This window comes from Lepeophtheirus salmonis, chromosome 13 (assembly GCF_016086655.4).
Source record: "Lepeophtheirus salmonis chromosome 13, UVic_Lsal_1.4, whole genome shotgun sequence".
Taxonomy (NCBI): domain Eukaryota; kingdom Metazoa; phylum Arthropoda; class Copepoda; order Siphonostomatoida; family Caligidae; genus Lepeophtheirus; species Lepeophtheirus salmonis.
In genome coordinates, this window is record NC_052143.2 from 31,166,901 (window position 1) to 31,179,236 (window position 12,336).

At 33.0% G+C, this 12,336-nt stretch overlaps 1 protein-coding gene across 1 annotated transcript in view; it reads left to right on the forward strand.

Annotated features, from left to right (window-relative positions):
- Positions 1–12,336, forward strand: part of LOC121128420 (spondin-1) — an 87,937-nt gene that overhangs the window by 49,193 nt on the left and 26,408 nt on the right. Inside the window, exon 3 of the mRNA XM_040723999.2 lies at positions 3,907–4,077. Coding sequence (XP_040579933.1) covers positions 3,907–4,077 — 171 coding nt within the window. The remainder of the gene's footprint in view (positions 1–3,906; positions 4,078–12,336) is intronic.

The window sequence follows — 12,336 nt, forward strand, 5'->3', positions numbered from 1 at the left end:
ATTTAATATTATATCATGGTACAGTACAGATATTGTGACTACCTAACTATGTAATTATGTCTGTAAATAATAAGTATCTTTTAAACTGTCGGTGTTTTTATCGTTGTTGACTACCTGAAGAGTTTTTTTAATATTTGCTAAAGATGGTATCAATGTTTTGTCCTTCTTGAGGATTAAGTATAAATTGTAGTATGCAGAGAGAGTTTGTGTTTATTCACTTAATCTCATAGGCTGGGGAAAAAATAATTTGTTATTTTCGCTTTACAATCATCCTATTTAAGCCAAGTATACCCCTTTTGGTTCGATAACTTTTTGTCAAAGAGAATCCGACTTTATAATTCCCTTCCCATCGAAGCCCTTGTCCTTATTGGCAAAAAACTCAGACAACCAATTTTAACAGCCCTCTAATCAGCGAAAATTTGTATTTTCAAGCGGATTGGACATGGTTAAAAATCGATAGTAGTCAATTGGTGCCAGGTCCAGACCGTAGAGAGGATGCATATGAACTTCCGGAGATTCTGGCGCGTCTTTTAATATATTTACAGTCTGACCATGTCTCGATGATGTCTTGTTGTATCCAATTCAATAATGCTGACCGCTTCTGTTCGATCCCTAGCTTCAAACGGTCGAGTTGTTCACTATTAAAGGCAAAATTGAGCTAGGGAAAAAAATATGCTCGAACCACATCACTGTCAGCCTAACTGAAAGAGTATAGCCCCGTATACATTGCAAATATTCTTGGTCGCTTTCGATGCGTTTTTCCCTTTGATGAAATAAAAATTTTAACGTGGCGAATTTTTTTCTTTGAGACCTCCATACTAGACGCAAGATAGCTCAGAACTGAACTGTCCACACGCAATAATGTTCAAAAAGAGTTTGTAATATATACTCACAACTTTACTACACTGTATCGTATGATCGGATGTGAACAGTAATAAACAAGTTTAAAAAGGGTCGTGAATTACGAACTTACTTTTTCCTGAACTCCAACAAAGGCAGAGCTGCAGTGTGATGTTGTGATAATTTTGGTAAATAACAATGTGGATATTAGCCATGCTGAAGTCTCAAAGATGATAGGCATGGGTGACCAAGGATCCCAGGGGGCTCCAGAATCACTTTACGATTAGTTCTATAGGGATATTTGGGCATCTAGCTCGTCTGATCTGAGTTTGATGTTTTATTTGGTATACCTTGAGTCAAAGGTCAGTATAAGTCCTCATACTACCAAGCCCCTGATCGACTAAATTGTCCTGGATTGCTAGAATTTAGAAGGGGCTCTTGTTTACAGTCTCTTCCTAAGGTTGAAAACCAGAATGGAAGTCCCTATTGAGAATAACGTAAGTAATATTGAGTGAAATCAATTCTAAAAGATTGTATCTGGTGCTCAGTTTTTGTTATTTGATTAAATTTAAAAAAAATTACAATTTTAGCTAATATAAAATAAGTGGATGAATGGTTGAGGTATAAATTAGGAACGTCCTGTATTTTTACAAGGAAGACACGGGAAGATCCTTAAGAGAAAGATTTTTATTTTTGCCATAAGGAAAGTGGTGGAGGAAGAGATCTGGATGAACTTTGATGCGACACGGAGTTTCTTGGTTGCGTTCATTGTAACATCCTAATTATATAAGGATAGGTGAAAGATTGAGAGGCTCATCTAAAAATTGCAAAACATAAAATACACAGTGAAGCATAAGAACCAAGAGCTCCATTCGTGGCTCCATGATTACGTCTCTCAGACAATTATCGTCCTTGACTTCCACTTCATCAATGGTAAATACTAATATCAGCTATATAGCAAGTTTAATAGAAGTACAAGGTTATGCCATAACGCGTGTACTACTGATGTTTGACTTCCACTATGTTATTCAATATTGGCGTCACAGTGTGTGAGTGGTTGTGTGTTTGGTCGAAGTCTGGTTTTTTTTTCAAGCAGTCGGTACAATACATCAAATTGAAAATTATACCAATAGCGTTGTCATAGACAATGATTGGTTGCGTGTTTTGTCAAAATCTGTGTGTCTTGCCCAGTTGGCGGTACGATACATCAAATTGAAACTTCTAGGAAGCTAGATTACATAATAGATCAAAAGCACCGGAATAATTTGTTATACCTTGTTTATTTTTGACTTTGGACAAAGAACGTAAACAAAAACTGAGCATTCTGCTTTTAAAATGTTCAAAATCATATGAATTGAGTTACTTTCCTTTATATCCTTTGAAGAATGATGAGTATCACAACAAGGCATTCACTTTGGATTTAATGTGTTAGCTCAAAGAAATAGAAATAATATAAAAGGAAGCTTTGCATTGTATAAAACCCATTTTTATTAAGACTGTTATTATTCTTTACGCAGATTTATGCTTTATTTAAATATATTTTTTAAATCTAAGGAGAATGGAGGAGGGAGCTAAAAATTACGTACAAACATATTTTTAAAGTCGTAATTTTTAATTTATGAGTGTATCTATGATTTATATTCCATGAAAAAAATGAGAATTATTAATATATGCTATTCTTTAAATCCTCAAGAAAGATGAAATGCGTTATTGAACTTCATAAACCTGTGTATAAAATGAATAAGGTGTTTTCTGATTGTGTAATTCAACAAAAAAAGTTTCTATTATCATTATCTCACTATCTCAAACGATTTTAAAAGTGAAAATAAATTCCTGTGTCGAAAATTGTCATATTTGAGTGACATTCAGAGGTGGTACATAGCTCTTAATTTAAGCAATAAAAAAAACACGATTCGCAAACAAAACACACAGGTAAAGTAAAAATCTCAAGATTTTATCTCAATTAAGATAAAATGATATCCAAACCTGATACTTGAGTTAAGATCCACGATTTTTTAGATGTAAAAAAATCGTCAACAGAGATTTCTTTGTTCTTGGTCGTGTGTAGGAACACTGTTTGCAATACCAAAGGCAGAGATGGAGCTGAAAGGAGGCCTGAAAGTGACAGTGACTAGCTACTTGATGCTAAAAATAAAATAAAAAAGATTGTGAAGGATAAGTCTTTATAGTCCTTGCGCTCTCATGCACACGATATGGGCGCGTCTATATCCACCTTCAAGCCCACGGTCGGAACTAAAAGGAGAAATGCCAGGTTGAGGCTGGAAAGGTCTGCACCGACTGACAAAATTAGCAATATCATCTCCAACATTGCAACTTTTTAAGACAAAACAGAAAAATTCAGTGCGATACCTCTTGTAACTTATGACCGTTATTCTTGCCAGATGTAAACCCTTTGGATGATTCATTTTGGAGATATACAGAGTCCAAACATTCCTGGACTCACCACTTTAATATAAATGTTCAATGAGAACTAGATTGACAAGTTTGAAGAGTACATTAAGATATATATACGGGCTTCATCTTCCAAAGCTGTCAATCTTTTCACTGGCGTGTCAAGGTTGTTATTGTTTGTGAAGGAGGAAAAAAAGAAATATCAGCAAGCTAAATATAATAGTAAAGCAAAAATTTTGGGTCCCTACTCTATAAATACAAATTGATTTTAGAGTTTTTCGTAATTTAATGATGTTACTACAAATTTTGGGTCCCTACTCTATAAATACTTTCTTTTATCGGAAATTGCTTTAGAGTTGTTTCTTTCTTAACTTATTTCCAACTTTTCTCCAGCTGCCACTTGGGGTAGCTTGCATAACACTATTGCAACACGTACTACAGTTTAAGAAATAACTCATTTATCATTCAAAAAGTTTGGAGTGAACTCGTTTAAGGCATGAATATTTAATGATATTTCAATTGATGTACCCAAATTTTTAATAAAATAATTTAATATCCTTAAAGTCAGAAACTATATCAAAAAAAATATATTATAAGTAAATCTTTGTGTTTACATACATAGTTAATGTTCATTCTTTGATTTATTTTTTCCAGTAATTGACTGTCATGTAAGCGAATGGGGCCCATGGAGTCCTTGCAAGGGCTGCTCCGGAACAGAGGAACGCCAAAGAGTAATACTACGACATCCTTTAAATGGTGGGTCAAAATGTCCTCACTTGAAGCAAACCCAACCCTGTTCTTCATCAGTTCTATGTCATAGTATACGTAAGAATATTTTTACCATATCTTTCCCTCTCCTCCTCTCAATTTTTATACATATATGTACATTTGGGTACTGACTATTTTTTTTCAATTGATTTCCTGTAAAAAAACAAAAAAAAAAAACAATCCATAATATAATTCTCCAAAATTATAAAATTACCTGCATTTGATAAAAATATAGTTAAAAATCACACAAAGACTGTTTTATCATATATACCAATTTATAACTATTACGAAGTCTAATATTTTAGAACTTATTTTTTTTCTATTTTGAGGAACCCCACTAGAAAATCATTGTTTATTTTGTTATTTTCATCAAAAATGGCTGCCTTGTAAGGATATGGGGGAACCTTAACTCCCGTTCTCCCATGATTCATAGTCATAAATAATGTATACAGTGGGGAATAAGTATTTCATCCTTTGCCAATTTTGTAAATTTGCCAAATGATAAAAAAAAATTATGGGATTGAGGTACATAAACTGGCTACGCCACTTTATGACCTTAATGTGTTTTTTTCTTGAGTCCCTCTTTTTTTCCGATGGCCATATGTTTTGGGTCATTGTCATTCTGGACTTTTGAAGTCATCTTTCCTCTTAGCAAAGAAACAACATCAAAAACGTAATGTTTCCACCCCCGTGTTTCGATGTAGAAATCATGTTTTGGATGTTTTACTCAGCATTTCTTTTCCTCCAGAGTTTTTTCCTCCATATTTTTTTTGGTTCATAAAATATCTTTTACTGTCAAAGAAACCTAACATTAAAATTATTTACTGTTCTTTTGTTTTTCAGTGGAAAAACTAACAAAGTCGGATAGGAATCAAATACCTACTTTCACAACTGTATATCTAATTTTTGTAAATGAAGTATGTTATTTATATATGTTAGGGAAATGTTTCTGAATAATTGGAGGGCAAACTAAAAGTGTGTTACGTACCTTTTATTGTTACTGTTATATATTGTCTGCATTTCTTATATTGCCCGGTTTTTTTTTGGAATTGGTAATCTGAAGAATGAATCAGCTATTGTCATTATTATTTAACTCCTGAGTAATGAACTTCCTGCCAGACTACAATCAATTATATTCAAAACTTGATTCAATATTCGCATGTGGCCTTAAAATACGGAAGTAACTTTAAGGATTTGTTGAAGAGTTATCATTTGAAGTCCTTGTTGGACAAAGAGTAGAATTGGAGAACGATATAGGAGTAATTCTAGCAATGATCTTGTTTATTTCCTAATCCGCTTCCTCCCTTGTCACATATTATTGTAGTTGATCTAATTAAACATCATAAAAGCTAAGCTGCTCTCTTCCAGAACATTTTTCAAAATTATCAGGATTATCATATTGATTTTGGTTGTTTTTTTAACATGCCCAAACTACACACAATTTTCATCACTATTTAAGGAAAGGTTTTAGGGAAGGTAAAAAAGTGTAACTATGCAATTTTATCATCCCCTCAACTATATACTTCATAGTGCTCTATTTATGCAAGATTAGAATGGAACTTCTTGTAAAAAGAGTGCAGATGCCTGAGATTCTTTCTTAATAACGACTTTTAGTCAACTTATTTGAATGTTTAAGTAGTCAAAGGATTTTGTTTTGTATAAATGGGATTTTTAAGTTTCTAAAAATAATAATACTGTCGTTTTGTATTTATTAAGATAAACAAAAAAATTTGAAATCCTGTTTAGGTGATATTTTTTGCTTAAATGATCCTTAAACTCAATGTGTAATCCACCAAAACATAGCACTAGTTTTATAATAAGTAAGGGTTATAACATTTAAAAAAAGTTACAATCCCAATGTACATTAGTATTCTAGTACATTTTCTATTATTGAAAAAAGTTGATGATCCGGATCAGGTTATTTTGGAATTTCTATCTCATATAATATGAACGTATTCTACCTTTATAAAATAAGTACATACCTATATATTATTTGATACATATGTATATAAAATGCACAAAATTTCAAAATGAGGCAATAAAATCCTAATATCACGTAGATCGTATGTACATTCATATAAATATATATATATTATGTATGTATATCCATAGACATATATATGTAGATAGTTATACATAATAAGATGTATATCAGTTAAAAAGAAAAACCGATATTTTAACAAGGAGTGCTTAAAGCGTACCCATTATAAACATATAGGCTTTTATTGTTTTCTCTTACTCCGTTGTAACCCTTCAATTAGGAACATTAGTGGTTGTAGAAGTTGTGGTCGACTCTGGTGTAGTTGTTGTTGAAGAGGTAGTTGGCTCTGGTGTGGTTGTTGTTGAAGAGGTAGTTGGCTCTGGTGTGGTTGTTGTTATTCAGCTGTCGTGGAGATAATGGTCAACTCTAATGTTGTTGTTGTGGAAGTAATGGTCGGTACCACTTAACCCCCCTCACATAAGCTGAGTTGTAGTACATGCCTACTCGGAGAACCCGGGATTGATCGGAGTAAAGCCGGAGTGAGGACTTTCTTTTTGAGTTTTCCGAATATAATATACGTTGAATTTTAAAAATAATAAAGGTTGGCCCCCATTCGTTGACTTATTTTACTTTTTATTAGAATCAAATAACGCTTTTTAAAAGAGTCTTTCTTAGCTTGTAGATGTACGTACATGAACAAAATATAAAATTGCCGACTTATTTCAACTGCCTATGCAGGGTGGACCCTTAATACTCTAAAAATTAAAACCAACACTAAACTTAATCAAGTCATATTGTTTTGAAGTCTCATTAAAAAAAAAATGTAATAAATAATTGATTTTTCGGTGATTCTTCATTAACAAGAAAAAAGTGAGTCAACAGAAGGAACAAATCCTTTATTTTTTTAAGTCTGGCAATCTTCCCATAATTGTTCTTAGTTGTTGTAATTTTTTTTTTTGCGGACGTCATATTCAAATAACAAACTGATCATGTTTTGATCAAAAGAGGATTTGACTTGTATACAGGGTGTCCACGATAAATTGGAACTACTTTAAACTTCATCCAGATCCATAAGGTGGATATTCGGGGTTAAATCAAACTTATATAAAAGGTTGCGTAAACAATACACTATAACTTCCACCACAATTGTTTGGACAACAAACAACAGTCATCATGGAACAACCAAGGAGAGATACCACCCTCGAATTGGCTCGCACGGGACACAAGCCCTCTGCTATCTACAAGCTTCTTAACTACCCCAAGACCACGGACTACCGGGTCTTCAATGCCTGGGAGGTTGAGGGAAGGTCTGCTGCAAGGCCCACAACATGACAAGTGACCAAATCCACACTCCCCGCTTCCTTGAAGGCCTCCAGAAGTCAATCAAGGCTTCGCCGGGGACTTCCTTGTCCAGGTTGGCCAAAAATCGTGGAGTGAGCAAGAAGCTGGTCTCCAAGGCTGTGAATGAGGGCCTCAGATACAGGTCATACGGAATGGCCAAACAACACATCCTCACGGCATCCATGAAGGCCACCAGGCTCACCAACGGTAAGCGTTTCCTCAATGACCTGAAGAGCCATGGAGGAAGAATCATCTTCTTCTCCAACGAGAAGAACTGGACTGTCGACAGATGCTACAACGTCCAGAATGACAGGTGGCTTGCCAAGGAGAGAGAAGAGGTCCCTGCGGTCTTCACCACAAAGTTCCCGGCCTCTGTGATGACCCTGGGTGTCATCTGCAGAACCGGTGAGGTGATGCCTCCTTTCTTCTTCAAGCCCAAGGAAAGGGTTAACACGATAAGGTACTGCAAAGTCATGGAGGAGTTCGTCATCCACTGTATGAAGGAACAGCCGCTGGGAGGGAGTTTATATTCCAACAAGACTCAGAGCCCGCACACATCGCCATGAGGACCACTAACCTCTTCAACTCCCACGACATCACTTTCTGGGATCGCAACTCACCCGACCTCAATCCGTGTGATTACTACTGGTAGGGGAAGTTGGAGAGGGAGGTGTCCAAGGTCAGCCACAAGAGCATTGCGGCCCTGAAGGGCTCCATTACGACAGAGTGGGATGCTGTCGATTCTGCAGAAGTCATCAGGGCATGCAAATCCTTTAAGGGCAGGATGGAGAAGATGGTGGTTGCTGAGGGAGGACATGTTGAATAAATCTATTGTTTAATATCATGTCTAACTTTTTCATATTAACAAATACACTCCAAATTCCATTTTTATCAAGCAGGTTGAATTTTAAGATAGTTCCAATTTATCGTGGACACCCTGTATATGATCTATTGAAAGGAAAAATCAGAGTCAGTGATGGTATAGGGTGATATTTACCGCTCCTGTAAGACGGTAATTATCTTGGTGTTCTCGGGGCTCAAAATTAACAACACTGATTACGTAAGCACCTTCCTTGTGAAATGTGTCTAGCCGCGGATCGATTCCCACTTATTGGTAAGATACTTATACCTTTCAACAATATGGTGCTCCCTCTAACACGTCAAATATAACGCAAAAAAGATATGACACTATTTTTCTAGCTTATGGAGCAACAGCTTTTTGCCTCTATCAAGTTTGTATTTGAGTCTGGGCAATTTTTGAATCCAGGGTGATCAAAAAGCCTAATTCAAATTTAGTATGTACTGAATCCATATTTAGAGATAGGTTCAACATTCCTATTGCAGTGGTCCATCCCTACAGTTATGCCTTACCTAACAGACTTATTTTATGGTTGTAATATTTTCTAATGTTCATCATTTTGAATAATTTTTTTGTTCTCTATTCATTTTACTCTAGTACCTTCTACAAACAGTTAAATCTAAAGAAATGAAACTACTATTTTTAAAATGAATAGTTGACTATATTGATATTTTTAATATATTTAAGCGAAGAAAAAACACAAGTTTTGGACAATTATATAAATAAGTATTTTGGACACTCCCTTTTTGTAAGTAAGTAGTGTTTGATTCGATTCTTTTTTTAACAGATCATCGAATATATTTAGGATATATTTCAGGAAAAAATGTTTTTCAGGAGCACTCATTATATTTATCCGTATTGATTAAAAAGTAATCTGAAATGAATTTAACAATAAAAATAACCAACAAAAATGTTGGGACCTGTTTACAATGTGTCCTATAAAAAAGGAAAATTCTCATTTTGATGAATTCCAATTATTTTGATTTTAAAAAATGGAATAAAAGGCGACCTTATGCGGATGTTTTACTTAATGTTTCATCTATGTTCAGTATTTTATTTCGTAAGAATTTTGTATCAGAGAAAAAGTTGACTTATCCAACTTATCCAGATTTGACTGTATCATATGTAAGCAAATGTTTAAAAACCAATGGAATCGCCATTGCTTAGTAACAACGCCCTCGAGAGATATTATTCTCTTAAACTCAATGTGCGTTCGATTCCAGGTGATTCCTACGGAAAGAAATATATAATACTTTACGTATGTATATGGATTTCACAAAAAGATTCCTAGGTTAGATGGAGTAATTGTGATACAATAGTGGTTGCTTATACTTAATCAGTGCAACTCCATCTAACCATTTAAAAGAACATTAAAAAACAAAAAACATGTATTTTCTGAGCTCCAAGTCTTTTGTGTAAAGAGTGTTTACACCATCAATCATCATTTGAAGCAATTGAAACTCAGAGTATTCAGGACCATGCCTGTTGGGAATATCATAGCCACTCATGTTTGCCCTCAATATTATCCGCGTGTGCAACAGGGATAAAGTGCGAGTTTTGACATTTTCTTATTTCGTTCATCTTGGAAGAAAAACTTGGACTGCAGCTCTCATCCCAGTTCAACTATTCGTGAAACAGGAGTCCAAATATCCTAATATTGTATCCAAAAGGAATTCCTTTTGGAAAGTCTTGTTTTTTGATTTATTTTCCTATTTTTTTTTTCCTTTTCCTATCAATATTTGTAAAAAATAAACTTATTTTATTAAAGATTATTATTTTTATTTTCAAAAAATGTCTATTTCCTAGAATGAGGTATTTTCGCCCATAACACTTTTAAAACCATTGCTTAGCTTGAACAGTATTTTTTTCCCAACAAGAAGCAGTGTAAAATTAAAACACAAAATTGTTTTTGATCCATTGTTTTAGAAATAACAAAAGTAGTGTATTACTTAGCACAAGAACTCACAAACTAAATAAAAGATTGTAATGAATTTTGTCATTTGTTTTTTGAAGGTTAGTACTAACTACAAAGAAGCTAAATATATAACAAAGCAACATTTATGTGTGAAGCTCGGCACTTTTTAGCCCATGCCCTATATATCTAATTACATACATATTTTATTTATTTATTTGAATTATAGTTATTTAAAGGATTGATCCAAAAATAGATTGTTTATATATATATTTATATATTAAGTTTCATTAAGGCACAATATTATTCGAAATACTTTTGTTTTTTAATTTAAACTTTTAAATTAATTTGTATATTTAGGTACATAACTTTTTTTTTCTTTTTCTTTCAACATCAGTTTCTGTACATCGCTTATTTTCTATGTAGATAGCTATTATATTCAAGTATTCATCTCAATGCCAAAAAAAGAAGATAATAGAATTAATACACTTTTATTATTATTTAAATGGTCTTTTTCTTGAAGCCTATACTTTACTTTATTTTTGTTTTAATAAACCATAAAATAAATTACTTAAATAATTTATCATCAGTATTTTTTCTTTAAACATTATTAAAACGGATGAAGTACAGACTTATTATCTAGTATATGATAATTTAATCTTAAAAAAAAACTCCTTGCACAGACTTATAAGGTTTCGTCAAACAGACAAAATTTGTGCTATTAATATATAAAATAACTCAACTGCGTCCCAAAATCTTAAAATTTTATTACTGAGCCATTAAACTTTGTCTAAAAAAGTGTGGGGAAATGGTCTTTTGTCTCCTAATGTTCCAGCGGCATTGGTGACAATCCTACAATAAACAATATTTATTCCACATTTCTCTACGCCACTTAAACTAAGCCATTCCATTCGAGTTAGAAGAATAAGTAGATCATTCTAGTCCACATAAAAAATCGAGTAAAATGAAGGACCTTACTGAGAAGTCCTTCATTCTATTCAATTTTTTAGTGGTTATATACATTTTTGTTAATTATAATCAAGATAAAGTAATAAAATATTTATTTTTCAAATGCTAAAATGTTTGTATCAATTTGTTATTTTAGTTTGTTTTCATCTTTATACTTCTATCATGTTGAAATATGGCACTGAATCATAGTTACACCCTAAAAACTTGATAAAAAACGTCTTTAAAGGCTAAACCTTTAATGGTTACAAATTGTACGACTATATTCGGTTAGTATTTTCTATAATATAGATTCATAAGAGAACGAACTGGATATAACAAATTGAAATACTACAATTAATTCAATTTAAGTAACACTATGTTTTTACAAAAATAACATAAAAAAACGTAATAATATATTTATTCTATATTTATATACTCTTTCATTCTGCCATCTGTTGTTTTCGAAGATGTGGGGGAAAAAATTCCCCTTTACCAGTAAAAATACCTATTATAATATTTCTATAGATGAAGAAAATATGATAATGGAAAGTTTTTTGTAGTTGCTTCTTGAAGATGTGTTTTTTCATTACTCATTTATTATAGAGGAGATAATCTAAAAGTATAAAGTAATCACTTATAGGCCAAAAAGGAAAAATAACACTGATGATTTTTGTGGAGTTATAAGTATAATTCTTTGTTGGACTCGGAGTGTAATTAAAGATTTACATTTGAGTAATTTCTGCGTCTAGATCCGGAGTTAGGGTTGGCGTTTATTTCCTTTGTCTCATAGTGGCTCGTTGTTGATTAAATAAAGTGCCATGAAAGCTACCTTCAGATTGTCTAAATTAATTTTCTTTTGATATTTTAGTATACTCAAAGATATTACAATTTATAAACTGCATCAAAAAAGCTTAAATTATATTTATAAGTTAATTATTCACTTAAAAAGTGTACTTACAGTTTTACGATTGGTAAAGCCAGTTGTGTGTCACAGCGTTCCAAAATGAAAGTAAAAAAAGATAAAATTCGCTACATTCTTCAGTATCACCAAAACTATGGAAAAAAGTGGCTATGTTTTTGTATTGTTTATTAACCCAATAAGGTGTGGAATGCAACAGCAATCAGTGGTTCCGACGATTCTGTTCCGTTAATATATAAGTCGAAAATGTTGGCGAAATAATGGAAATTTTTGTGATGGACCTGCATGCGAGCACTTATTTTATTGACCAGGAACTAATGATTAGGCAGAAAACCATTTGGAACCATCTATTTGGT